At 40.4% G+C, this 24,686-nt stretch overlaps 1 protein-coding gene across 2 annotated transcripts; it reads right to left on the reverse strand.

The window, feature by feature from the left end:
- Positions 1–607: 607 nt before the first annotated feature.
- Positions 608–24,092, reverse strand: MELK (maternal embryonic leucine zipper kinase). Of its 2 annotated transcripts, XM_010566432.1 has the most exons (18): positions 24,052–24,092; positions 23,645–23,746; positions 23,265–23,350; positions 22,673–22,789; positions 21,205–21,348; positions 19,598–19,666; positions 18,392–18,484; positions 17,143–17,241; positions 14,061–14,129; positions 13,406–13,504; positions 11,741–11,827; positions 10,231–10,359; positions 7,592–7,738; positions 6,646–6,871; positions 4,783–4,876; positions 4,170–4,338; positions 1,938–2,041; positions 608–785 (listed from the first exon to the last, which is right to left on the reverse strand). In XM_010566432.1, the coding sequence occupies exons 2-18, from the start codon at positions 23,706–23,708 to the stop codon at positions 608–610; spliced, it is 1,974 nt and encodes a 657-aa protein (XP_010564734.1). In that variant the 5' UTR covers positions 23,709–23,746; positions 24,052–24,092. The 2 variants fall into 2 exon arrangements, with proteins under 2 accessions (XP_010564734.1, XP_010564736.1); XM_010566434.1 differs by lacking the exons at positions 608–785; positions 1,938–2,041 and adding an exon at positions 2,161–3,168.
- Between the last annotated feature and the right edge of the window lie 594 nt (positions 24,093–24,686).

The following is a 24,686-nucleotide window of genomic DNA, read 5'->3' on the forward strand; positions in this document are numbered from 1 at the left end:
ACAAGAGCATCAGAAAGTACATACATTTGTTAAACATCACTGAGGCATAGTAATGAGATACAGTAATGTTTTATATGGGATCATAGTTTAAATCCTAGCACTGTTGACTTCACATTTATTGAAGACAGTCCTATTTTGTACAACACTGAGCATATAGTGTAACTCTGAGAACCACAGCTGTGACTTAGTTAATGATCTCAATAAATCCTACTTAAGCAGAGACAAGAAGAGAATTATGCAAATGACTATTTCTGTACCACATGTACTTGATAACTGAAGACATACTAAAATAAGCTTCAGCATACAAACACCAATACTTTTTTAACCCACATAGATCAAAAATACACAAAAGGTAGAGCAGCTTATGGAACTTTATTTCAGAAGAGTTGCAGTTGCAGAACATTTACTACAAACTTGATATTAAAGGAAACATACAGAAAGGACATGTACAAAGAGGGGTGATTAAAAACCCAAGAAAGATGACAGATTTTTCAAATACAGCTGTGAATGTGACAAAGAATTACTCTTCTGAACAGACCTTTCTAAAACACTATGATTAAAGGCCTAAGTAGAACACTGCTGTTTCCTCAGCACGTGCATCAGCCAGTCACACTTGGCAGCTAGATAAAATGTCTTCTATCAGTCTCTTGTAGAGCCAGGTATCACCTTTAAGCCGTTGTCGCCGGATACCCACTTCTTCAGATTTACTGAGTCGACACACTTCTAACTCAAATGCCACAGTTACTTTGCCAAAATTTGACTGTGTTTGACATTTCAGGGTATAACTGTACAAAACAAAGGAAAAACAGAATAACCACCAAACTGTTTGTTTGTGTTGCAATGCAATTTTGAATTGATAAAAGGACCTTACAGAAATTACCCCATTGCTATTCAGAATACTGGGAAACAGCCCAGGAATTTAGTGAACTGAGAGCTTTGAATACTTTGGTCCCAGAAGACTATCGTTGTGCTCAAGTACCAACATGTAGCACCAACATCCTACCCAGCTATAGGAACCACTGCTAGCCACAGACCCCCATTCTCAGAGTACAGAGCTGGAAGGATGGAGATGTTCCCGTGTTTTTCCTAGACAAGACCACTCTCCTTTCTGCAGAGACACCACTGCTGCGAGGCTGGTTACAGCTCAGCTGGTGTGAAAAGTGGAAAAACTGAATGGGAAGTTTAAATCATTACAATGGGAGAAGGTGTTTCCATACAATTCAGTATCTTTCCAGATTTTGAGCTTGGAAATGCATCAGAGGTTGAAATACACTCTGACATTCTACAATGCCTATATTTAAATATTCAATAACTTTAGAAAACACATATTCATAAGTAAGCACAACATTTCTTTCATTCATTGGGAAGTCAGGAAACAGATATTAAGCTTTGATCAGAACTAGGAACCAATCCTACTTTCAGTACCTTAGTCTACTTAGTAAATCCTACAAATTAAAATACAAATCCTACAAATTAAAATAATCGACACAAAGGTGTGTGGATTCTGTGCAGCTTTTAAAATATACTTGTCTGTTGGCTAAATGCTAATGTCTTTTAACTGCCAAGACTGAGGGTTAAAAGGCATCTACATTATCTCCCCAAATTGTCCGATTTGGTCATGTCACTGTACCCTAATAGACCATTCGTATTTGCAATTTCACAAGACAGAAAAAATTCACATCAGCCTCTAATTGCTCTCTCACTATTATTGGTTCACATCTGTCAAAGAATTCTATCAGAGCTCACTTAACATTGCTTTGCATTGTGTGGACAAGTTTCATTCCACAAGTTCATTCAGTGCTCTCTACACTTTCTATAAATTCTTGTATTTAACAATGTGCAGCTGAGAAAGTAAGTTTACATACTTCGCTTTGTCAAGGATTGCAGTACTGAGTATTTAGACAAATACAGTTGAAGGCATCGTATTTTACACTTACCCCTTCTGAACATATTCCACATGCTTCTTTGAAAGAACAGCAATTACTTCATTCAACAGTTCATCTGGATTCAGTCGCTGAATGGTGGTAACATTACAGTGTGCCTAAAAGTAGTCAGCTCATTAAACAAAAAACAAACAAAAATATCTGTCTCCTAAAACTGAAGACATTATGAAAAGTTTTCATAAAGAAAGCTTTGGAACACCTTTGCTTCAGAACATAGTGAAAAATGCTTCAACTTCACAATATTATCATAATTAAGACATTGTAGTAGCAACAGGAACACTAAACAACAACTGCTGGACCATTAATATCAAAGCACATCCCATCTACAACCCATCATAAAATGCAAAGTAGCAGTGATGGGCCAGGGCAGCACAGAGGCTATCAGAAACCTTGTACATAGCCAGAGGTGATTCCTGCAGAGGTGTGCAGAAGATAGCCACACGACTCTGCTTAGAGCACCCTGCTGCACACTCCACGGTTGGGACATCACCGATAGTGTGTTGCCTAGCTGAGACTGAGCACTTCCGATATCAAGGAACAGGCACAAGGCCATGCAGCTTTTCTAGGACTAAAGCGTCACCATGTTTAAAGAAAAAAGGTAACTTACTACTCATAAGGTCACTGTTACAGGGGTCTTATATCTAATACTTCATATAATGAACTTGTCCAATAAGTGACTTCTTGAACAACTTTCAGACACCCATATGTAATGAAAGTGTATGCCAACTGTAATACACCACAAACACTCTATCTAGCTTCTTAAGTCATAGAAGCAGAGAGAAGACAAGATCATAAAACAGCATGAGAAATGAACACAGGCTGAGGATGCAAAGCCTGAGTACAAGACTGGTTCTTACAGCTCTTATTCAGCTGAGAACATATGCAACTCCCTACCATAACTGCTGTACCAGTGTGAGGTACAGTTCTATCTTCCCCTATTATACTCCAGTGTCCCTAGACATGCATCAGTAACTTTGCATGTAGTATGGACAAGGGAAACTGATGCAGAAGGATAAAAGCTTTTAGAGACAGAAGGTCTAGCTTTTGTTTCCAGTTGCTCAGGTTCTTGAATTATTTGCACAGTCTGGACTCCTGTCCGATGAGTTGGTCAGGTTTGTAGCCCAACATATGTCCTGAACTTGTAAGACTGCCACCTTGCCTCTGACAACTGCATCTTGGAAAAGCTTCCAACTGCAATATAGTAGCTGAATTCCATTTACACAGGCTGCAAAACACAAAGTGATCCTTTTACTGACAGACAGATCCTACTGTACAGTAGGTGTCCTAACAGCTGCAGCTCCAGGAGCCAGTCAGCTGAAGGCATACATCACTTACTTCTATGGAGCTATTTATGCCTCAGTAACACACTTGCCTCTTTCATGTTAATCATGTTCTTCAAACATGTCACCCTGTGTATAGTATAAATTCCTCCTTGTATAACTTTTGAAGTATATCAGTTGCTTTTGAGTGATGCATACAGTTCTGTTCACTACACTGGTATTATGCCAAAGCCATTTGATGTGTATTCTACAAAGCTAATATTAACCTCACGAGTCAACTTTGGTAGGTAGAAATTATTAATGTAATTTTAAAGTGCTCTGTGCAATGCACTGTCTGAGGGATTGCTTTTTCTATGGCTACTTAAAGAAGAGTAAGTAGCCAACTGGCTCAGATGCAGTGACATCAAAACTTTAAAAATCAAAATTACGCTGACAGTGTCAGAAATTCTTTCATAAGATGCAGTTATTTAGGCTCTAAGTTTGATCTCAGGTTCTCTTGACATCTAAAGACTATCTTGGAACAGATATATCACTCCTGGACTACAGGAACCTAAGCCAGGAATGTTATCAAAACTTTTTGTTTTGGTTTGGTTTTAGTGGGAAAGCTAGCAGTATCTCTATACAACTAATATGATCAAAATTTTTCAGCTAGGGTTTCTTTAAAACCATCCTGCTTCCCTCACATTTAGTTTAGATAGGATATAAACAGCAAAGACCAAACTCCTCCCTTGATCTGTTGGTGACTTGCCCAAGCCCACACTAATGCAACGTCTCTTGGCAATAACTAGGACATTACCACGTTAATAGAGATGCAGTAAGAACAACTGCACTTTACTGTAGAATGCAGGCAAGTCAGATCACAGAAGTTTTCACAGGACCGTTTCTAAAGGCATTGGATGTTTTCAATAATTGTACTTTTCATGTAAGATTTTTCCAGCAACCATACCTTAAGTTTCCTTGGACAATCTCTAGTGAATCGTCTCTTTTTGCTTGGTGTCAGCATTGTGATCACTTTATCTAGGCCTCTCTCAATACTTCCAAATATTTTGGCTTTTCTCTTCTTTTGGTTGCTATCCATGTGAGCTAGGTTGAGATCCAATTCCACTGAGTGACACCTGTTACATGAACAAATTAATCAGTTATGTTTCCTCAGTGTTTAGAAATTAGTTATTTCAGATACATCCCTAAAATATTACCAGACCTGACGGAATGAAGAAAACCAAAGCAAGTGCAGCGTATTATGAAAGTTTCTGTTTGAAAGTCAGTTGAGATTTAAACCCAGAGATGTATATAGAAACCACAGCACTCTGGGGAACTGGAATAAGAAGGAACTTACATTATGGAAAATAGGAATGTATTCTGAAGATAGTTGAGTTATAGTTTTAAAACTTTTCTCTGCCTTCAGTATTTTCTAGTGAATGTAGAAAGAGGTTTTAGGAAGGTTTTTACCAAGAGATGGAAATAACAGCTTGCTGTTGTAACAAGGCTTCCTAGGCAGTACATGGATTAAGGTAGTCCTGCTCTAAATCAGAAGTGTACACAAATAACAGGACATTTACCTTTTTTCGGGAAGAACCTCAACAGCTGTCAATTCATCTGTGTTTGCTGGGTTTGTGGGTTTCTTAATTGGGGAGACAGTAGTGAACTGGTTCTCTGAAAGAAAGCATCCAAGCCAAAGCAGGTATGTTTTTGCATAAAGGATTTTCTTTTCTTCAGCAAGGATTTCTCATTATTAATAATTTATTTCTAAAACCAGCCCCCTTTTCTATCTCAGGTCTATATGTTCAGAATGATAAAATATGTTTGTAATATAATAACAATACTACCCCTACTCTACAAAGAAACACTGCAACTGATTTCCCCAGGGCTCTACAAGTCAAGCCTTAGAGGGACCAATGCAGTTCAATATTAGAAATTTGGAAAGGAAGAGGATTAGAATTGCTTTCTTGCTCTGCCACTGGTCCCAGAATAAAAACCAAGCAGTTCACTGTGTCAAATAGTTCTTCACAAAGCCATTTCCCTTATATGGCGTGAGTTTATATAGCCATGTTTAATAGTACACACTACATAATAGCCTAAAAAGTTCTCTATGCACACATTGACAGAGTTCTGCAGAGCATGGTTTTGAATGTGCAGAAGCAAACACCAAGTGAAGCGGTCACCAAATGAGTTGTTACAATTAAATCCAATTCAATGTTCGAAGTTTCAGCTCTCTACAGAATCGCTCCTGTCCCCAGACAATGATGATCTCAAAATTTCCAATGAATACTTCCACTTTTCTATCTCTAAGAAAGTATTAATATTACCTCTCCTGAATCAAAGATCTTTCAATGAAACAAAGAATTAGCTTTTCATTGTTTAATCCTCAGAAATATCTCTAAAATGAGCTGGAACTGTGTTTCTGCATCTCCCATTTCAGATAGAGTACATAACTTCTGCTTTTTAAAGTTAACTTGTGAAGTTTGATTTCATGGTGTCACATACAATCTTTAGACAAAAATCAGACTCATATAAACAACTGGTTTGTGCAGTGCACTTCCTTAAATACTTTACACAGGGTGTCATTGAACAGCAGTATGTCCAAGATCCCTTATAACTTGAATCAGCCTGCAAATACTTACTATTTCTGAACAATGTTCCTTAGCATGTGGAACAGAAGAGTCTCCTACTGTAAGGAGTCCTTGGCATTTGAAGGACAGAGTTATCATTTACAGTATCAACACAAAAACATTTATCTCAATGGTGAAGGAAATGGTAACATACATACAGGATCCATCATTTTTCGTAAGAATGGGCTAGACAGGCTGAGAACAGAAATTTCTAGTAACTCAGAAAAGCTGACATAATTTAGACAGACATCTGTTGTCTATCACATAACTGTAAGGTCTGTACATTGTTAACAGAAGTATTTTCACTGCCACGCTAGACTGTGAAAATGTTACTGTGAAAATCCTGATACACTACCATGAGAAATCCAAAAGTTAGATTTCTCTTCGAAGAAGCAACAGAAGCAGACTTGACTAAAAGTATACCCTTATCTTCACTCAGGGTAATAACAAATTAAAAACAGAGTGTTGAGGAAATTGTGTTCTCAACCTTCATGGAAAAGTGGAACCAGATGCAAGTTTTAGGAACACAGTACTTGGCTCCGTGTCAGAGTGTGCCAAAAGGCATGCATGTGTGATACCGTAAGCAGCAATGACTTCTGTAATTAACATAGAAGTAACATGCCCTGATGCATGGTTAAACCTCTTGCAGCACCTTACCAGATGTACTAGAAGAACCAGGCTCATGAATATGGCAAAAAAAGTTAAATCTTCCAGAAACAGATGTGTTGAAAAGTACTGTGTTCATATTTGAATTTACAATACTTCCTAAGCAATGTGTAAGTTTTAAGTTTTCATTAGTTACATTCAAGGTACCTTGGAAGCCAGGTGTCTGAAAGGGTATGGTTTGTACTTGCGCCTCAATCCGACTCTTTGCAAAAGGAGTCTTTGGAGCAGGAAGCGCAAAGGGCATTTCATTTCTTAAAGCTGACTCTGTATCAACATTCTCTTTGTTTTCATGCTTCTTTGATGCCACTTTTCTTGTCACTGGAGTTGACAGTGTGAATTCCGTATCATCCAGTTGAGCATCATGCCTTGAATGCTACAAGAGATGTAACAAAAAAAGACATCCTTTGCTGTATTCTGATCACATTCAGGAATGTTACAGACAAGGAAATTCTAAAATTGAAGCAGGTTAAAAATACCATAAAATGCTTGCCTATTGAGCAAAATAGTTAAAAACTCTTCAATACTTCTAATTCCCTCTATAACTTGCTAATAAACATCTCAAGTAATTTCTTTATCTACTCTTCTAAATTCTTCAGCCCACACATTTAAGACTAGTCCTCAGCTGCGTTTAGATGAGCTGGTAAGAATTTTCATTTGGTTTAATTATATAATTTTAATTGCTTCATTTGATTTTTTTGTCCAATACAGACAGGTTGAACCTTCAAAGACTTGTCCAGCTCTAGCCTAGCTCAGAGATCTTGTTTACAGTACCTTATTGTTTTCCCATCAGTTTTAAAATCCTTATTGTCTCATTTACTCATTCCTTAGATGCTGTTTTTATGCAACTCAAATGTCAAAGCTCAAGTTTTCATCAAATGAATCATGACCTACAGCTAAAGGAAGCCACAACTTATGTTCAGCAATATATTTAAAACATTTCTTTACTCAGTTTGTAACTCCCCTTGGCTAGGGTTCACCAAACATTTAAATATGTAATAAGTTTTATGTACAATGAGAATAAGACTTTTGGGTGGATTAAGAATAGTGTATCTATTTATATTTTTAAAGGAACTAGTAATTAATCTGCAAACACCTGCTTTGTTCTGCGAGTATTTAGATTATATTCTTCTAACAGAGGTTCTTCAAACAGTGAAGATTCATCAGAAAATTCCATGGATCCAAATGCATGTGGCACTTCACTGCAGTCTGGCATATCTTCATGTGTCATAGGTTTTTCACACTGAAAAAAAAGATTCACTGCACAATTAAAAGTAAGATTTCATCAGAAAAGTGTCATTAAAATCTGAATCTTATTCTTTCTAAGTTCCTAATTATGGTTAACAGCTAATGGAAGTTCTCATGCCAGTGACCTAAGTTTTATAATATGACTTTAATGTTTTCATTTTGGAGTTGTCATTTGTATCAAAAGCAGATGTGAAATTATTCTCAAAGCACCATTACCAAGTCATCTTTCATGACCTCTGCCAAGAAGAGAAGCAACTCACAAAAAATACCTGCCTTTGATTTCAAGACTTGGACCACAAGCTTTTTTTACCAAAAGCCAAGTAATAAGCTGGAAGGAAGGCAAGAAAAGAATGCAGTAAAGTCTGAAAGGGGGCCAGATAAAGGCAAACACATTACATTCAAAACATATGATTACGGAATCTGCAACAGTACTTGAACTAGCATTCAGAACCCTTCATCTAATTGCTAGCCCCAAATAACATCATTTATTAAATCACAGGATTCATAACTTCAGCCAAGATTGCTAACCTTCACGGCTTCATGTCACATACAATCAGATATATATCACAGTATCCTTAGTTTCTAACACCTTTTGTTATTTCCAGGAAACTCTTCCCAAGGACTTGTTTCATACCACTTCAATGAAATTGCGTACAGTTATTTTAAATTCTCAGTCCTCAGCTGGAATGGATACCATTTTAGGAAGCTATGTTCTGATGGCAGGTAAGTTTCTCTTGGCCTATGATCAAGGATATTGCAATCATCAGATCTCTCATTACTACTGGAATAGAAACAGATCTTCCTGGTATGCTACCAGACCTGCTATTATGACTTACTAAAGAGCCCTTACCAGAGGGCTGCTAGCTACAGCCAAGAAGCTAACAGCCTGATATTGTAGCTGAAATCACATTCTATTACAATATGAATGCCTGATTAGGATTCCTTGGCTACCATGTTCCAGATGAAATTCATGCCATGGTGAATTTTTTGGAATACCCTTCTACATCAAACTGTTTGAAACAAGGTAGTATCATGTACACGCGTGTGCCACTAAATTCAGAAACTGGCTAAGTTAAAGGTTCTGTTTGCTTGTCTTCACATTAGACCAGCTCTAGCTAGAGAACTTTGCTAGTTGGGTATTTCAGCAAATTCACTGACATTCACTCACAGAATCTACATGCAGGTAAGTTAAATGTGTCCTGAGTGCTGTAGAAGGAACAATGGATTTTTGTGTTGTGTAGACATGATTTTCACAATCACCTGTGAAGGCATAATGCATATGTTAAATAGTAGCAGTAGCCGGATCAATTTACCTGGGACACCACTAGAGATGAAGTAATTTCACAGCATCAGAGCTACTGAACCTAGAGAACCTCCACATTAAAATCATCTGAGTGTAGAAGACTAACCCACCATGATCATGGAAATCACATTATGCATATTCACCAACACTTATGATGCATGATCTGTTATGCAGCACTGGTAATCTTAGAATTCTCATCTGTGTTTCAAAGCAGTTGTACAAGTGAACTGAAATGATGTATATGCAATTGAATCAGATACATAAGAAAGTACTTCTTCCGAGTGCTTGTCTCTATGCAGAGAGCAACACATTCAGATAGCTAGTTAACAACTTCACACAGGTGTCTACAGTTCAAGGGGGAATGGCTAATAGGAAGTCTGCAATTTTACTGAATGCTTTTGAGTTTGTCAAACACAGATGAGTATCACCAGCATCACATATAACTGCCTATTATATATGATATTGCAAGCAATTTCGCAACTTTAGACAAGTTCTGAAGTATCCTATTTGCACTCTGCTACCAAACCACAGGAACTGAAATAACCATACAATATATAAAACCTCTTGAGAATCCAATTAATCAGAAAAACATCAGCAACACATTTCCTTTACTCAAAATAAACAGAAACCTCTCTGGGATTGTGTTCTAAAAGGAAACAGACAAGGAAGGAATAGGTCCCACTGCTTTGACCATCAGCTCATGCAGTACCCATACAATCTCAAAGTAGGCTGCCCAGATGACATGCCAGGATGTTTCAGAAGACTTTCCCTACTAAGCCATGATAAATGCAACTAGCATGGTACAAAAATATTTAGACAAATGTGAAAGAGTGCAGTAAGAAGTTAGGCATCACAGAGGAAAATCTGGAATGATCATATAGGCCAGACAATGGGCAATTTTAGTCCATTTCTGTGAGTAGCCAAGGGGAGATTCCGTGCAGTACTCATAATGCACCATGTCCTCCCAGATAGTTATTCCAGTAATGTCAATTCATAGAAGCAACCCAGCTTGCTAAAACATGTTAATAAGGAGACTGAACTATTTAATGACCAAGCCTTTGGCAGACTGCACACATGCTCTCTTACTGATGTTTAGGGCATCAGCCTGTTTTCCTAGGCAGAGCTTTGTTACTGCAGAACAGCATTTTAATCAGCATGTTGTCCTGTTGAATTTGAAAACTTACCTTGAGGCCTGCTGATTGTGTTGTACTGGCATGCCCCGTTAGACATGGAACCCTTAAGCAAACATGCTTGCCACGAGCCTTCTTGGATTGAAGCAAGAAATATGTTGCTGACATTTGGTCATATTTCCACTGGGGGCAGGGGGGAGGAAAAAAAAAAAAAGTATTTTAATCTCTTCTTTGGAAACATTGTAAATACAAAGAAAGCTCAGCCTTCTGAAAATTTCTGCGTTTCTGCAAGTTCTTCTACCTGATGTGCATCCCTAATGTTTGATCAGCTAAGTGTAATTTCAGACTTCAGTCACATTATGTGTTTGAGATCAAGAAACAGACTATGGTTGTTGCTCTTTGCAAGTTAGTTTGTAGCACACTCACTACCATGAAAACTAATACTGGGGCCAGAATCTATCCTCTGAAGTGAATGGCAAAGCTCTTAATTCAGTTTAGCCAATATTTCAACCAGAGTCTCAAGTTTTTGGAAGTCCCCCTCCATTCTTCCCCCACGAGCAGCACCAACTTTTTGCATGATTTTCAGCAACTCTGCTTGTGTGAGGAACATGGGTACAATGCTTGAGAGGTTTGCAGCACAGTACAGTTAGTTTGAATTAGTTATAAGGGACTAGAAGTCCTCCAGTAAAGCACTATGCAAATACCACAAACCTATTTGGAAGGACTTTTCCCCATGTAGACAGATTATTCAGATTACTTCCTATAACTGAAGAACAAGTAGCATTAAATCCACAAATCCATCTTAAGTATCACACACATTTTAAAAGTCTGTTTCTACTACAGTTACATGGAAAACCTAACGGTTTTTCCAAAGCAAAGAACTATACCACTACTACCATATACAAAGAAGCAAAAAATTCAGTTTATAGGGAGAATTTTCAGATTCAGGTTAAAGCTGGACGACACATCATGTTTTAAGTCTCTTCTACAGCCTGCAATGTCATTGCTAACATCTGTACAATTCTTCTAGAAGCAGTCAGTTCAATTTTTGTCACTTATATTCAAAAGTGACTAAACATACTTTTTTAAAAACTCTGAATAGCAACTCCAAAAAAAGTATTTTATTGTCTATCTGGGTGATGCTCTGATATTTTTTCTCTTATTCTTTTATCCCCCCCTCCCCCCCTACTTATTGAACCATTTCAAAGCAAAGAGTTAAGCCAGCAAATGGCATCTGTTGTTCAACTACAAATTTCTGTAAGTCTATTTTGATTTGAGGACATTCAGAAGGATTTTACCTTGGTGGGAAATAACAGCAAGGTTTAGGAAACATCACAAGTGCAATTAAAGGAGGAAAAGGAAAAACCCACAAATTTGAACTTCAGAACTGTAGTTATATGCTACAGCTAGATTCTGGAGTTCTGCTGGGGGTCCTTAAATCTGAAAAGTATTAAAAATTTCATACTTGAGAATAAGTAAGCATTAGTCTATTAATACAGTACATTTATTTACTGTATTACTGTTTAATTACTATAAATTACAAATATAGATATATACTTCTTACCTCTGATATTAATTCCAATATACTCTCCCTGCTCTGTTTATGAAACATAGAAAGCTCTGTTACACAGTCTTCATCAATATGTCCAAGCTGCAATAACATGACAGATATTGAAGCATGAGGCTTTCAAGTTGTTTCATAATCCATATCAGACTGTGACACTGTTGTGAAACCCAGTAGGCAGAGTCAATAATCAACCATGATTTTAGACCTCGTACTTTAAATAGTTAGCACCATAGCTAAATATTGTAGGGAACGGACTGAAAAAGTCATACAACTTCAACAACTTCACAGTGTGACCCCTCCTTGGTGAGAGGTTGTGAATTCAAATAAGAAAGCCTGACAGCAGATGAGATTTTTACTAGAATGGAAGCTACACCTTCATCTCTCCATAAATATTCAAAGCTATCAGACATGCATATCTTTTCTAGAGCGAGTTAGAACTGACCCTGCAGGCACAGTAAAGCTGTTCTTTATCTAGAGAAACAGTGTCATCCAGTGGCTAATGAGCAGTATTGGCTGCAAACGTGAAGGAACTTCTCAGTACTTACTACTGACAGCAGGATTCCCCCCACCGCCCCCGCCGCACCCTCCATACTACCTTAGTCTCTCACCCAAGTAAAACAAGTGAGAGAGACAGGACAAACATACTTTCAGTGAAGTCAAATTTTTATTCAAACTAGCAATTTTCAGTGAGGACTAGATACAAGATAAACCATAATCACGTCTAACAAAACATTTGCATTTTGCACCTTAAAGTATTGACCAAGCAGCCTGGAGAATCAACTGATCATTCATATGCAGAAATACTTCACGTTTTGGTGACAAGTCAGTTATTTAGCAAATTAAGCATCAGCTGCAGAATACAATTGTTATGGTTTAACCCCAGCCAGCAACTAGGCACCATGCAGCCACTTGCTCACTCCCTGCCAAGCACCCACCCCCAGCAGGATGGGGGAGAGAATCAGATAAAAAAAGTAAAATTTGTGGGTTGAGATAAGAACGATTTAATAACTAAAGTAAAATAAAATGTTATACTAACAATAATAAAATATAATAATAATAGTAATGAAAAGGAATATAACAAAATAATAAAAAAACCCAAACAAAACCAAGAAAAGACAAGTGATGCACAATGCAATTGCTCACCACCCACTCACCAATGCCTGCACAGTGATCCGCCCCTCCTGGCCAACTACCCCCAGTTTATATACTGAGAATAACATTCTGTGGTATGGAATATGCCTTCAGCCAATTTGGGTCAGCTGTCCTGGCTGTGTCCCCTCCCAACTTCTTGTGAACCTGCTCACTGGCAGAGCATGGGAAACTGAAAAATCCTTGACTTAGGATAGCAACAACTAAAACATCAGTGCATTATCAACATTGTTCTCACACTGAATCCAAAACACAGTACCAGCTACTAGGAGGAAATTAACTCTCTTCCAGCCAGAACCACGACAATAATGAAAACACATTCGAAATTCCTCCTCAAGAGAAATCGAGAGAAAGTAATAATATTTTGACAGCAAGAACAATCAGAAAGGAACCATGGCCATCTCAAAGTTCGTCTTTGGAGAAATGTCTTCACACCCCCATACTGTGAGGACAGTAGCAAGTCAGTAAAGATTACATTAAATACTTGAGTAACCACCTGACAAGCATACTTACTGGGTATTTACTTTGCCACTGAACAGCATCAGAATAACCTTGCACGAGCCAAGGGTGACTTAATAGATCTCTAACTGTAATCCGCTTCTTTGGGTCCACCTAGTGGGCAATAAAAATCAAGCTGATACTTCCACTGTTAAGAAGAACTGAAGAAAAAACTTGTCTTCTACTCAGAATTTTAGGGTGATTAGAAGCTCAAATGGAAACCAATACTGTTTCATAGCCTCACCAAAAGGAAGGTCAAACACATGAGCTGTGATTCTGTGTTACAGAACATACAGATACAACAAATGTTCCAGGAATATTTAGCACTGGCTAGATTGCTTAGATGTAGCCCAAATGCATAGTCAGTATGTATAACCTCATTTATAAAACAGCACTTATTTATATGGCACAATTAAGGATAACCAAACACAGACTGCTTGAACTGTTTGTTTAATCATTTAAATTTTGCTTAATTATTTCTATACCAAATCATTCTTCCCAAAGAATTTTCAGCAGGAGAAAATATTAATCTTTTCTTCAAAAAAGTGTAAGAATTCAACTTGTTTAAACACTGAACTTTTTTTTTTTTTTTTTAAGTATTTCAACGTTGTAATGTTTTGACCTAGCAATAGTACCTTATAGACCTATTGAATAGAAGTAATACTTTTACCTGCAGCATTTGGTTGAGTAGTAGTGTACTGCCAGGAGAGAGCCACTTTGGAATACTGTATTTTCCTCTCTGCAGAAAAGATGGCGATTTAGAATGAACCTTGAACAGCTAGCTCTGAAGGAACTACTAAATTACTTGGATGATAGTTACATATGTATTTGATCAAAAAGGAAGAACAGCACACACATGCAAACTTAGTTTTTAGAATGACTTGAATAAATGTAATGGTAGTACTAAAATCCAACTGTATTAGTAAGGAAAATACTATGTTTGAATTATCAGCTGCAGTTTTCACCTACTTAGCTTGTGTGACATTTCCATCTCAGTCCACTTTTACAGCTAACCTGCTCCTTATCTATGGCGTTGTTTCATCATACCAACTTGATACTGAAGTTTTAGAAGTGCAAACATGCTGGAGCATCAATAACTGATATTAGCACTTTGAGATGTGAATATTCATTGAAATCACTGCCTTTCAGATACTAAAAATAAACCATCCTCAACACTTAGCTTTTTTTTTTTTAATAGGTTACATCTAGTGCTAGAGTTTTGATCCCTACTCATATTGCAGACAGGAAAAAAGTTACAGATCTAACAGGTAAGCTTCTTTCAACCAAATTATTTACTGGTGGTTTTTTTAAATCTTGATTAGAATAAATTTGAAAATGGCTTTCAGATCTGAGGTGCAACAGTAGCTAAAAACCAAACCAAACTCACCAGCAGAACAGTTGGTACCATATGCAAAATACATTTCTAAGCAGAGTATGTATTGCTCTGACATCACAGGTTAAAGAACTTAAGTTACATCTTTACAGACAGTATTAATGAACTATTTATAAATAGTTTGTAGGCTGTTTCACAATGCAGCTTTACTCTTAAACTAAGCCAAGTCAAGTAAGACAAGTAATCTGCATTTTGTTCCTAATACATTGCTACAGAACATGAGACAAGGAAAAACAGAACTAGCATCTACTTGACTGAGGGGAATGCTGGAAGGTAAATAGCTTGCAATAACTACCAGATGCTTAAAATCACACCAGAAATAAGTTTTGGGTTTGTTGCTTTTTGTTGGTTTTTTTTTTTTACAGAAGTTACACCATGTGCTTGATTCTTCATTCAAAAAGTAAAGGCATTTATTCAATTATTCCCAAATAAAGAGACACGGAACATTCCAGGAAAAGAAACATTGCATATAAGTCATACAATCCTAATTAGATTCAAGCAGCAGATTATTACATTGACTTGGAACAATAGTTCCGAGTCAAGATCACAATAAATTTCAGGATCTACAATGTGTGAAATTAAATTCCACAATAGTGCATAAGTGCCTTCATTTCAAGCAATTTTCAGTTCACAACCACATTAAATTAAAACAAATTCAGAGTGGAAATAGCAAGCCTGTATCTTAACATTATTGGTTTTCAATTGCACCCAGACTAAGTTTTACAACTTGGTCATCTCAGTTCACTTAAGTTTCACTGGCCAACATTCTGTCAGTCCAAACAACTCAGGTCCTAGCTCCTGTGCATGTTAGATAACTATAACTACGCAGAAATCATCTTTGATGATCTTAAGATCTCCATTGCACATCTAAGCTCTCTGTTCATGTTTCAACTATTGACAAGTTTAAGAGAATGAATACCTTAAATAGTGAGATCACTTACCAGGTCCTGCATCTTGGCGTAATGACCAGCATAAAGGATTTTCTGTCATTCTAGAAAACTATGCTTACAAATGGACAAGTTCTTAATGTATATACTAACATTATGGGTAGACAACACAGTTCACACCACAAGCAGAGAGGGAAAGGTAGCTCAAGTCTGATCGACAACCTAGTTGATTCCTCTTCATAGTGATTTTACTGAGAAATTGCACATACTTGCTAATGTTATCTGGACAATGCTCTTAACCATATGGTTAAGTTTTAAGTAGTCCTGTGAGGAGCAGGGAGTTGGACTCGAGGATCCTCATGGGTCCCTTCCAACTCAAAATATTCTATGATTAGGCAAGTAGGAAGGTAATATCATTTTAATGGTGACCCACCTGAGTATCAGCACTTTCACACAATCTCTTTGGATCAGTTAGCCATTGCTTCCCCCCCCCCCCCCCCTTTTTTTTTTTTTTTCTAAAAGTTCTTTACAACAACTCAAACTGAGCTTCCTACAGATCTTATGTCAAGGTACTCAAGTCACTCCAATTCTAGACTAAAAAGCCATGCCATTTGATGAACTAATTCTGCACTTTATGGAGCTCTGTTTGTTAAGCACCCCAGAAAACACTCTGTGTGTAGATCAACTGTCAGTTGCCTCCTACCAGAGTAGTCCTTGAACACTCTCAAGGAGTTTTTTGGGTTTGGGTTTTTTTTTTAGACATATCAGAATCTGGGTGAGAGAAGGAGAAAGAGGTAGAGTAGGCCAAAGCCCTTACCCAACACAGCTACTCCTCATCCCACTCACTTACTGGAAGCTTTATCAACATAAATTTTATGGCAGCTTAGAAGCAGTTGGTAGAGGTGTGTGTATGGTGAAGAACAGCAGCTGGTTAGCTGCATCAGGAGGAGTTTACAGGGAAACAGAACAAACTACTGAATTCTATTACTTATTATTTATTCAACTTTTCCTATTGATTATGATGTCTTACATTTCCTCCTCATTTTGGAGGAGGAAAGCATAATAGCAGATGCAGAACTTGCTTCTCCTAGACATGAGAATAGCTGACATTTTAAGAACACTATTTCTGGTAAATCAAATTATGTATTTGCAGTTCTATTCCATACAATACAGGGAGAAGCCAGACAAAAACTCAGACACAAAAATTCAGCCCACCAGCAAGAAAATACCTCTCCTAAAACTTAATTTCCTATCATATTATAGGACCAAGCTAGAGTACTGCAAAGGCTGATCAAAGATGGAAACAAATCCACAAAATATTCATAGGAAAAGTAGCAAAGTGTAACAAAATTCAGGGATAAGCCTTTTTGCCCTAGGCACAGCTCAACAGGTTCTGCCATCAGAAAAGCAATGGTCCTCATAATGCTTAGAAATGTCCGTTCCTAGTGTATTCTAGCACCATCAACACCTACCATTATCTTCTTGTAGATAACCATGACATTGTCATCATCAAAGGGGAGAAAGCCACACAGTAGAGCGTACAGCAGTACTCCCATGCTCCAAATATCTGCCTAAAAAATAAAAGTGAGTGGAAGTTCACAAACCTGATCTGTCTAAAACGGCTCAGAGACAAGTAATATCGTCCCCCTTTGGCAAAGCCCACATACAACTCATGAAAAGTAAGCTCCTTAATTCTGGACAGAACTCTTAAATTCCAAGTGAAAGCACACAACTTAAATTCAATTTTCAATTCACTCAAGCTAGAGCACTAGTAAAACCAATATCCTCTCCTTTGGTCACCAAATTGCTGCATTACCTTCGATCTACAAGGACCTCACTGGAAAAAATGAAATCAAACTCATCACAAGGGATTTTGTACAGTAACGTATTATGGATTACAACAGCCATCAGCACAGTTACAATCAACTCTAAAGCCCTACTGCTTCTTCTGTTTGTATAGGCATGACAAGGTCCATGTGCCTCATACTGCCTCATACTGTAATTCCCACTTAGAACATAAGAAAAAGGAGGCTTGAAAACCACTGGACTTCATGGAAAACAAAAACAAAAAAAAGAAAGCAGGAGTTAAGAGGCCAAGGACAGTGGTACAAAGACTGACTCCATCCAACAGCACAGCAATTTAGGAAGTTTGAGGGGATTGCAATTACAGCATTTTGGATGGTTTGACAAAGGCAAGTAGCAGGTCCTAACGTTCTAGACATGGAATCAAACCTGGATAAACTCCACATTTTTTCTTCTCTCAAATTTTACTATACCGTGAGGTACAAAGAGAGCAAGTTTTCATACACAAATTCCAAGCTAAAGGCAGGCCTGGTAAAGCACACAAGATACTGAGACTGCACAAAAATTTGCAACAGGAGTCAGATAATTAACAGAACAAATGGCTGCTTGAAAGAATGTGCAGTAGAAGGAAGGAGTTTAAGTTACTTTTTCATAGGGCACTAAAATATGGAGCAACAAATGGAGAGAGCGAAGGATTAGTCAGAGATGAACTAGCCAACTACATGACTTGTGGCCAAGAGCACCATGTGCTGTTCCAGGCTGTGACTGTTGAGGCTAGTCATGCAGCTTCTGAGAACTACCTAGGCAATGTTATCTAGCGGTATTCGAGAGAGAAACCAAGTGAGGATATCTGAATGTCACCACCTTTAAATACATCACAGTGGGGAAAGAAACATAACCCAGAACTGTGCTACATACCTCTGAGCCAATATAAGCTTTGCCCTGAATCAGCTCTGGTGCTGCATAAGCTGGGCTTCCACAGCATGTGTTCAGATGGTAATCAAGGCCACCCTAGAATAACACAGAATATCGATCACACAGAAGCATTGGCTTTAACACAACTTAAGTCTTCCAGTAATGACATATTGGAGGCCTCAGAGCCTTCATTTTCCTCTGCTGTGCATCTACATTCACCTCATATTTTGCTTTGGTGTAATGTATGGCTTCACTAGGCAAAAATTGTCTAAGACCATGAGTATCCTATAAACATTCAGATCCCAAGCTGCTCATTCATTCATTACCCTAGCAGTCCTTTCCGCAGCTCCTCCTCTGGTAAGAATACCTCCCTTTGTGACTGCAAAGAGAAGAGAGATGGAAGTTGGGAAGAAATGATCCAAGAGCTACTGGGCATGAGGCTAGCTGGTTATTTGTATCAATATTTAATGCAATAACTTCATGAAGACCCACTAAAAACACTAAAACCATGTTATTACTTGCCTGGGCTTTGCTCTAAGCAGATCGGAAGATGATGGTCTAATAGTCTTGACTGCCTGCAAGATGTTCTAATGTGAGCCAAGTAAAACTACCTGAGGACAAATAACTCTCTTCAGTAAGACCTTCTTCCCATTAAATTGTTTCTTAACAGCACCCACCTCGCATGCCAAGCTGCCAAACAAAAAGGGCTCCTAGAAACCAATTTTAAATTCAGGAAACAACTTAGTACAAGTACATGGAACCAGAGGATTTGTAACTGTAACTGGAATAAGCTATTTGATTCGATCCACAATCTCCACGTACATACAAATATTTTGAAAAAAGACATACACCACTAAAACTTACCAGGGAAAAACACACACCAACATTAGCTTTATATTATAGGCCCTTCTATGTGACAGCAAGTGCTATACAGACAAGATCATCTCTGCCTTAAATTATGATAAAAGATGAAGTGTAAGAGGACAAAACAGTCTAACAGTCTGGCCATAACATGCAGTTAACTGCGCTCTCACACAGTTAAGGCTCTACCAAGTAATTAGTGATTAGATGACACCACCTATGCAAATAGCTTGAATTTAGGGTCTTTGGGCAAGTCTCTGCATTGCACTCTGAAGTCAAACATGCAATTTTTATGTGTGTGCAGCAACTGATTTAGCTCTAGTCTGTGAAAGCAACTGATACTCTTACCTTTGGCTTTGCACAAAGTCCAAAGTCTATCAGCTTCAAATTACGTTCCTTGTCAATCAGCAGATTTTCCTGGTAAAAGAGAAAGTGGTAATGAATGCTTCTATAACCTAAGTATCCAAGAAACCACGTTTTCTTTCACTTTATTTCTTCTTGTCATTAGCAGCTAGAATTTACCCAAAGCTCTCCTCTGGAGATTTTGATCAGTTGCTAACGAATATATCCCATATTCCAGATGGGGAATACTAGTTGCTATCTGCTGAGAAGGGCCTGGCCGGGGGGGATAAACAGCAAGCTGAATGTGAGGCAGCAGTCTGCTCTGCCAGAAAAGGTAGCCAGCAATATCATGGGCTGTATTAAAAGGAGCACAGCTAGTAGATTGGGGAAAGTTATTCTAGTCCTCTGTTCAGCACAGCTAGAATAGTGCATCTAGTTTCTGACCCCCCAGCACAGGAAAGACATCAAACTGAAGTAAGCTCAGTGGATGGCCACCAGTCTGCTCAGGGGGCTGGAGCACTTGCTCAGTGAAGAGAGGCTAAGGGAAAGACATTTGTTCAGCCTGTAGACAAGAAAGCTTCAGTGGAGACTTCATGGCAGCCTTTTAATACCTACAAAGAGGGCTGGAAGATAGACCTAGTCTCTTCGCAGCAGTGCATGATGGGATAATGACAGACAACAGGCATCAAAAGACATTCAGACTGGAAATAAGGAAAAGCCTTTCTCCTCATAAGGACAGCGAAGACCTGAACAGATTTCCCAAAGAGATTGCACTGCTTCATCTTCAGGAGAGGTCAAAGATGTGACTGGATAAAGCCCCAAGAAACTTGGTCTGACACTGCTTTGAGCTGGAGGTTCAAGCAGAAGCCCCTAGAAGTCACTTCCCACCCAAGTTATCACATGATCCTATGAATCCATCAGCTCTCCAGCTACAAGCCAACTCCCTCCAAAAGGTACGTTCAATGCTTCATCTGGAGAGAAGTTCCTTGGAGACAAAGACTTCATGAGCCATCGCCATCTAGGAAAACACTCAGGCACTGAGTATTTTGTTTTCTCAGAGGTGTCAGCATCCCTAAAAATGCAAATTTCTAAACCCTTCAAGGGGAAATGGACTCAAGTCTTCAATTCCCTAAACCTATGCTTAAACTCTGCAATAACAGCAAAGCCACAGGATGGGTCCAGTAGCGTGCATCCCCCCCCTACAGCCTCTGACTAGCCACCACTTGTTCAAACTGCTGGTTTTCACGCCCAAAGGAAAAAGTGACACCAAACAGTTTGCGCAACAGATTGGCGCCATAAAGACTCTCTCCAGGTGCAAGCTGAAACAAAGGGGGTAACAAAAACACCTAAGCAAGGTTCAAAGTCTGCACTCCCAGCTGGAGCATGTTGTTCTGCTTCTCTTTCAGAGGAAGCTCCTTCCTCATATACAGTCACATTCAGCTCAGCTGAAGAACACAGTAGCAAGTAGAAGTAATGCTCTTTCAGAAGATGTTAGATAAAGAGCTCTAAGCACAAGAGAATGGAGAAGGCATAACTTACTCCAGTTCCTAATGGAGAAATAAAAGTGGGTGTTCGTTATTATTTATGCAAATATGACCACTATTCAGGCTTACTGGTTTGAGATCCCTGTGGGCATATCCCTGGCTGTGAACATAAGCAATTGCTGAAACAATTTGCCGAAAAAATACACGAGCTTCCTCTTCTGAAAGGCGGTCCTTAGAAATTATGTAATCAAACAGCTCTCCTCCAGGACAGTACTGCATGAAGACAGGAAAAAAAGAATACATTTAGAATACAGTAATAAAATCTAAACAATGAGAGCACTGGACAGCAACTAGAGGACACTCTTCCATTCAATTTGGGCCAAGGCCAATTGTTTGAGGTTCAACAAGGCCAAGTGCTGGGTCCTGCACTTGGGTCACAACAACCCCATGCAGCGCTACAGGCTTGGGGAGGAGTGGCTGGAAAGCTGTCTGGCAAAAAAAGACCTGGGGGTGCTGGTCGACAGCCAGCTGAATATAAGCCAGCAGTGTGCCCAGGTGGCCAAGAAGGCCAACGGCATCCTGGCTTGTGTCAGAAATGGTGTGGCCAGCAGGAGCAGGGAGGTGATTGTTCCCCTGTACTCGGCACTGGTGAGGCCACGCCTCAAGTATTGTGTTCAGTTTTGGGCCCCTCACTACAAGACAGACATTGAGCTGCTGGAGCGTGTCCAGAGAAAGGCAACGAAGCTGGTGAAGGGTCTAGACCACAAGTCTTATGAGAAGCAGCTGAGGGAACTGGGGTTGTTTAGCCTGGCTAAAAGGAGGCTGATCGCTCTCTACAACTACCTGAAAGAAGGTTGTAGTGAGGTGGGTGCTGGTCTCTTCTGCCAGGTGGCTGGAGATAGGATGAGAGGAAATGGCCTCAAGTTGCGGCAGGAGAGGTTTAGATTGGATATTAGGAAAAATTTCTTTACTGAAAGGGTTGTCAAGTGTTGGAACAGGCTGCCCAGGGAAGTGGTGGAGTCACCATCCCTGGAGGTATTGAAAAAGCACGTAGACAAGGCACTTCAGGACATGGTTTAGTGGGCATGGTTGATGGTTGGAATCAATGATCTTGAAGGTCTTTTCCAACCCAAATGATTCTATGATTCCCTCTGCTTTATCACAGTAGGATGCAAGTGCACCTAGGTGTGCCCTAGGTCAGCACTGCGGCAGACAAAAGAAGCTGAGAAGTCTGACTCTTGCCTAACCTGTTGCAACGGATACATCACCCTAATGTCACAGGCGATACAAATTGCCCAGGAGGTGACAACCACGGGGCAGTTCCAGGGTCCTGCATGTCCTGCTGATGCTGTTTTAAAATAACTGAAGCGCAAGGTAGGAATTAAAGTTATTTCATGTACTGTAAACAGCAAAGGGCAGCTTTTAGAAGAAGACAGGACATAGAACAGATTACCAGCTTTGTTTTTAAACTAAAGCGTCTTGAACACACTCATCATTGAGATAACTTTTTAAGAATTGTTTCATTTGAACTCTGTAATCATCCACCACGACAGCTAAAACCAGGAATATTCGCCATGGCAGAAACACCATTTCTTACCTCTAAGACCATGAATATTTTCTTGGATGTCTCTATCACCTGATACAACCGGCAAATATGCTGGTGACTTAAGTTCTTCATGGCATCAATTTCTATTTTAACACGAGGCAAGTCATCCTAAGAGACCACAACAGCAAGCCATGAAATTGCTGACTACTTTGACGATCTGTACATCCCAGTAAGCATCAGAGTATTGTGCAATGCAAAATTTCACAGCATGCATATGACAGCATACAGTTCAACTGCTCAAATTCAATCCAACAACAGCCCTACCATTAGCCCCCTACCATTCTGGCACATTGATTGGCAAAACCCAGAGCAGCAGATACAAAATAGCTAGTATTCTCATCAGCATTCTGTTTGAATTACTGTAATAATCTTCGACTTCCTCAATTTTACAGCCAGAGAATGTTGCCCTCTCCACAAGAGGGCACGAGATTTGTGGTCTTCTGTTAAAATTCTTTCAAGTCCACAGCATCTGTCCGTGGCCAACAGGACAAGCAGGCAGCGTTTTGACATGTTGCGCCTCACAAGAACAGCTTTTAAATACTTTTTAAGCTTTTAAAATACTTTCAAGTAACTTTCAGCTTACCCCTAAAGCAGCTTTGTCCATGATTTTTATTGCAACTTTTTCAGCAGTAAGAAGATGTCGTGCCAGTTTTACCTTTGCAAACCCACCTAGGATTTGAAAAAAAGAGACGTTTAGAGCAAAGCGCGATGACATGCTTTGTTGCCCATAATCTCACAGTTACAGTGGAGTACGTAGTGCACACAGTGTGCGGCATCTGCGTTGGAGGAAGAAGCGATCACTGCTACCAACTCCCAATTACGTTTTCAGAGATCTGCCCCCCAAAATACACACTTGAAGCGTGACCTGTAGATTCTGCAATAACAGTTAATCCACACTCGGATAAATACTGGAGTGGTTAGAGAGACCGCACGCACCTGTTTGCGTTCACAGACCAAGCCTACCTGTTCCAATTGTTTCGCGCAACTCATAGTACTTGAGAATTTCCTCATAGTCACCTGCAGACATTCTGAGAGGAACAGGGACCTGGCGATTCTTCTCAGCACCTGCAAGGAGAAAGCGGGAGCAGGCGTTCGCGCGCTTCCACTCCCAGCACGACCAGCGGAACCCGCCTGGGCCAGCTCCAGTGGCCCGGGGAGGTGCCAGTTGCTACAACCCCAGCAGCAAACTCACTAAACGAACAACTCGGGAGGCCCAGAGGCCGAAGGCACGAAACGCCAGCACCGTTCACCGGAGCTCTGCGGCGGGGGCGGCCCGGCGAGAAGCGTAGAGCGGGCACCGGCCGTCAGGGCACCGGCGAGACGCCGCTGCCGCCGAGGGGGAGCGGGCACCGGCGGAGAGCAGCACTCACCGGCTGGGCGGCCGCCGCCTGCGCGGCCGTTAGCGTTCAAATCTCTCCGCTTCCGGCCGGGGCCCCCCCCGCGGGGCCAATCAGCGCTCAGCGCTTGACCGGAGCTAGGCGGGGACGCGCCGTGCATGACGGGAGGGAGGTCGAGACGGAGGTGGGGGTGATGTGCGCGCCGCCATGGCGGGAGGGTCTCCGCTGCCATCTCGTTGCCGTCGGGGACGGCCTCGGCCGCGCCCGGCCCCGACAGAGACGGGAAGCAGCGCCCGCTTCCATCGGGAAACCTGCTCCCCGCTACAGACGGCGGGGACTGGCGTGGGCTCCGCGCCGCCGGGTCTGCTGCCACGCACAAGATGGCCGCCCGGCCCGCCGCCCCGGCGAGACTACGCCTCCCAGCATGCTCCGCGGCCCGGCCTTCCGTGACGGGAGGGCCCTTCCGCCGCCAGGCTCGGACCGGACCCCGGCCGCGCTGCAGGCCCCGCTCCGCCTCGGAGCAGCCCGGGGCAGGTGAAGGAAGGGAACAGAAAAGCGGGGTTTGCTCTCTTCAGGCGGGGGCTGACGGTCTGCCTTTGCTGCGGCCGGCCGTTCCCCTGCCAGGCCGTTCGCCTCACAGCATACCAGAGGCCTCGGCCTACAGCCAC

Source organism: Haliaeetus leucocephalus, unplaced genomic scaffold, assembly GCF_000737465.1.
Source record: "Haliaeetus leucocephalus isolate CR32 unplaced genomic scaffold, Haliaeetus_leucocephalus-4.0 Scaffold210, whole genome shotgun sequence".
Taxonomy (NCBI): domain Eukaryota; kingdom Metazoa; phylum Chordata; class Aves; order Accipitriformes; family Accipitridae; genus Haliaeetus; species Haliaeetus leucocephalus.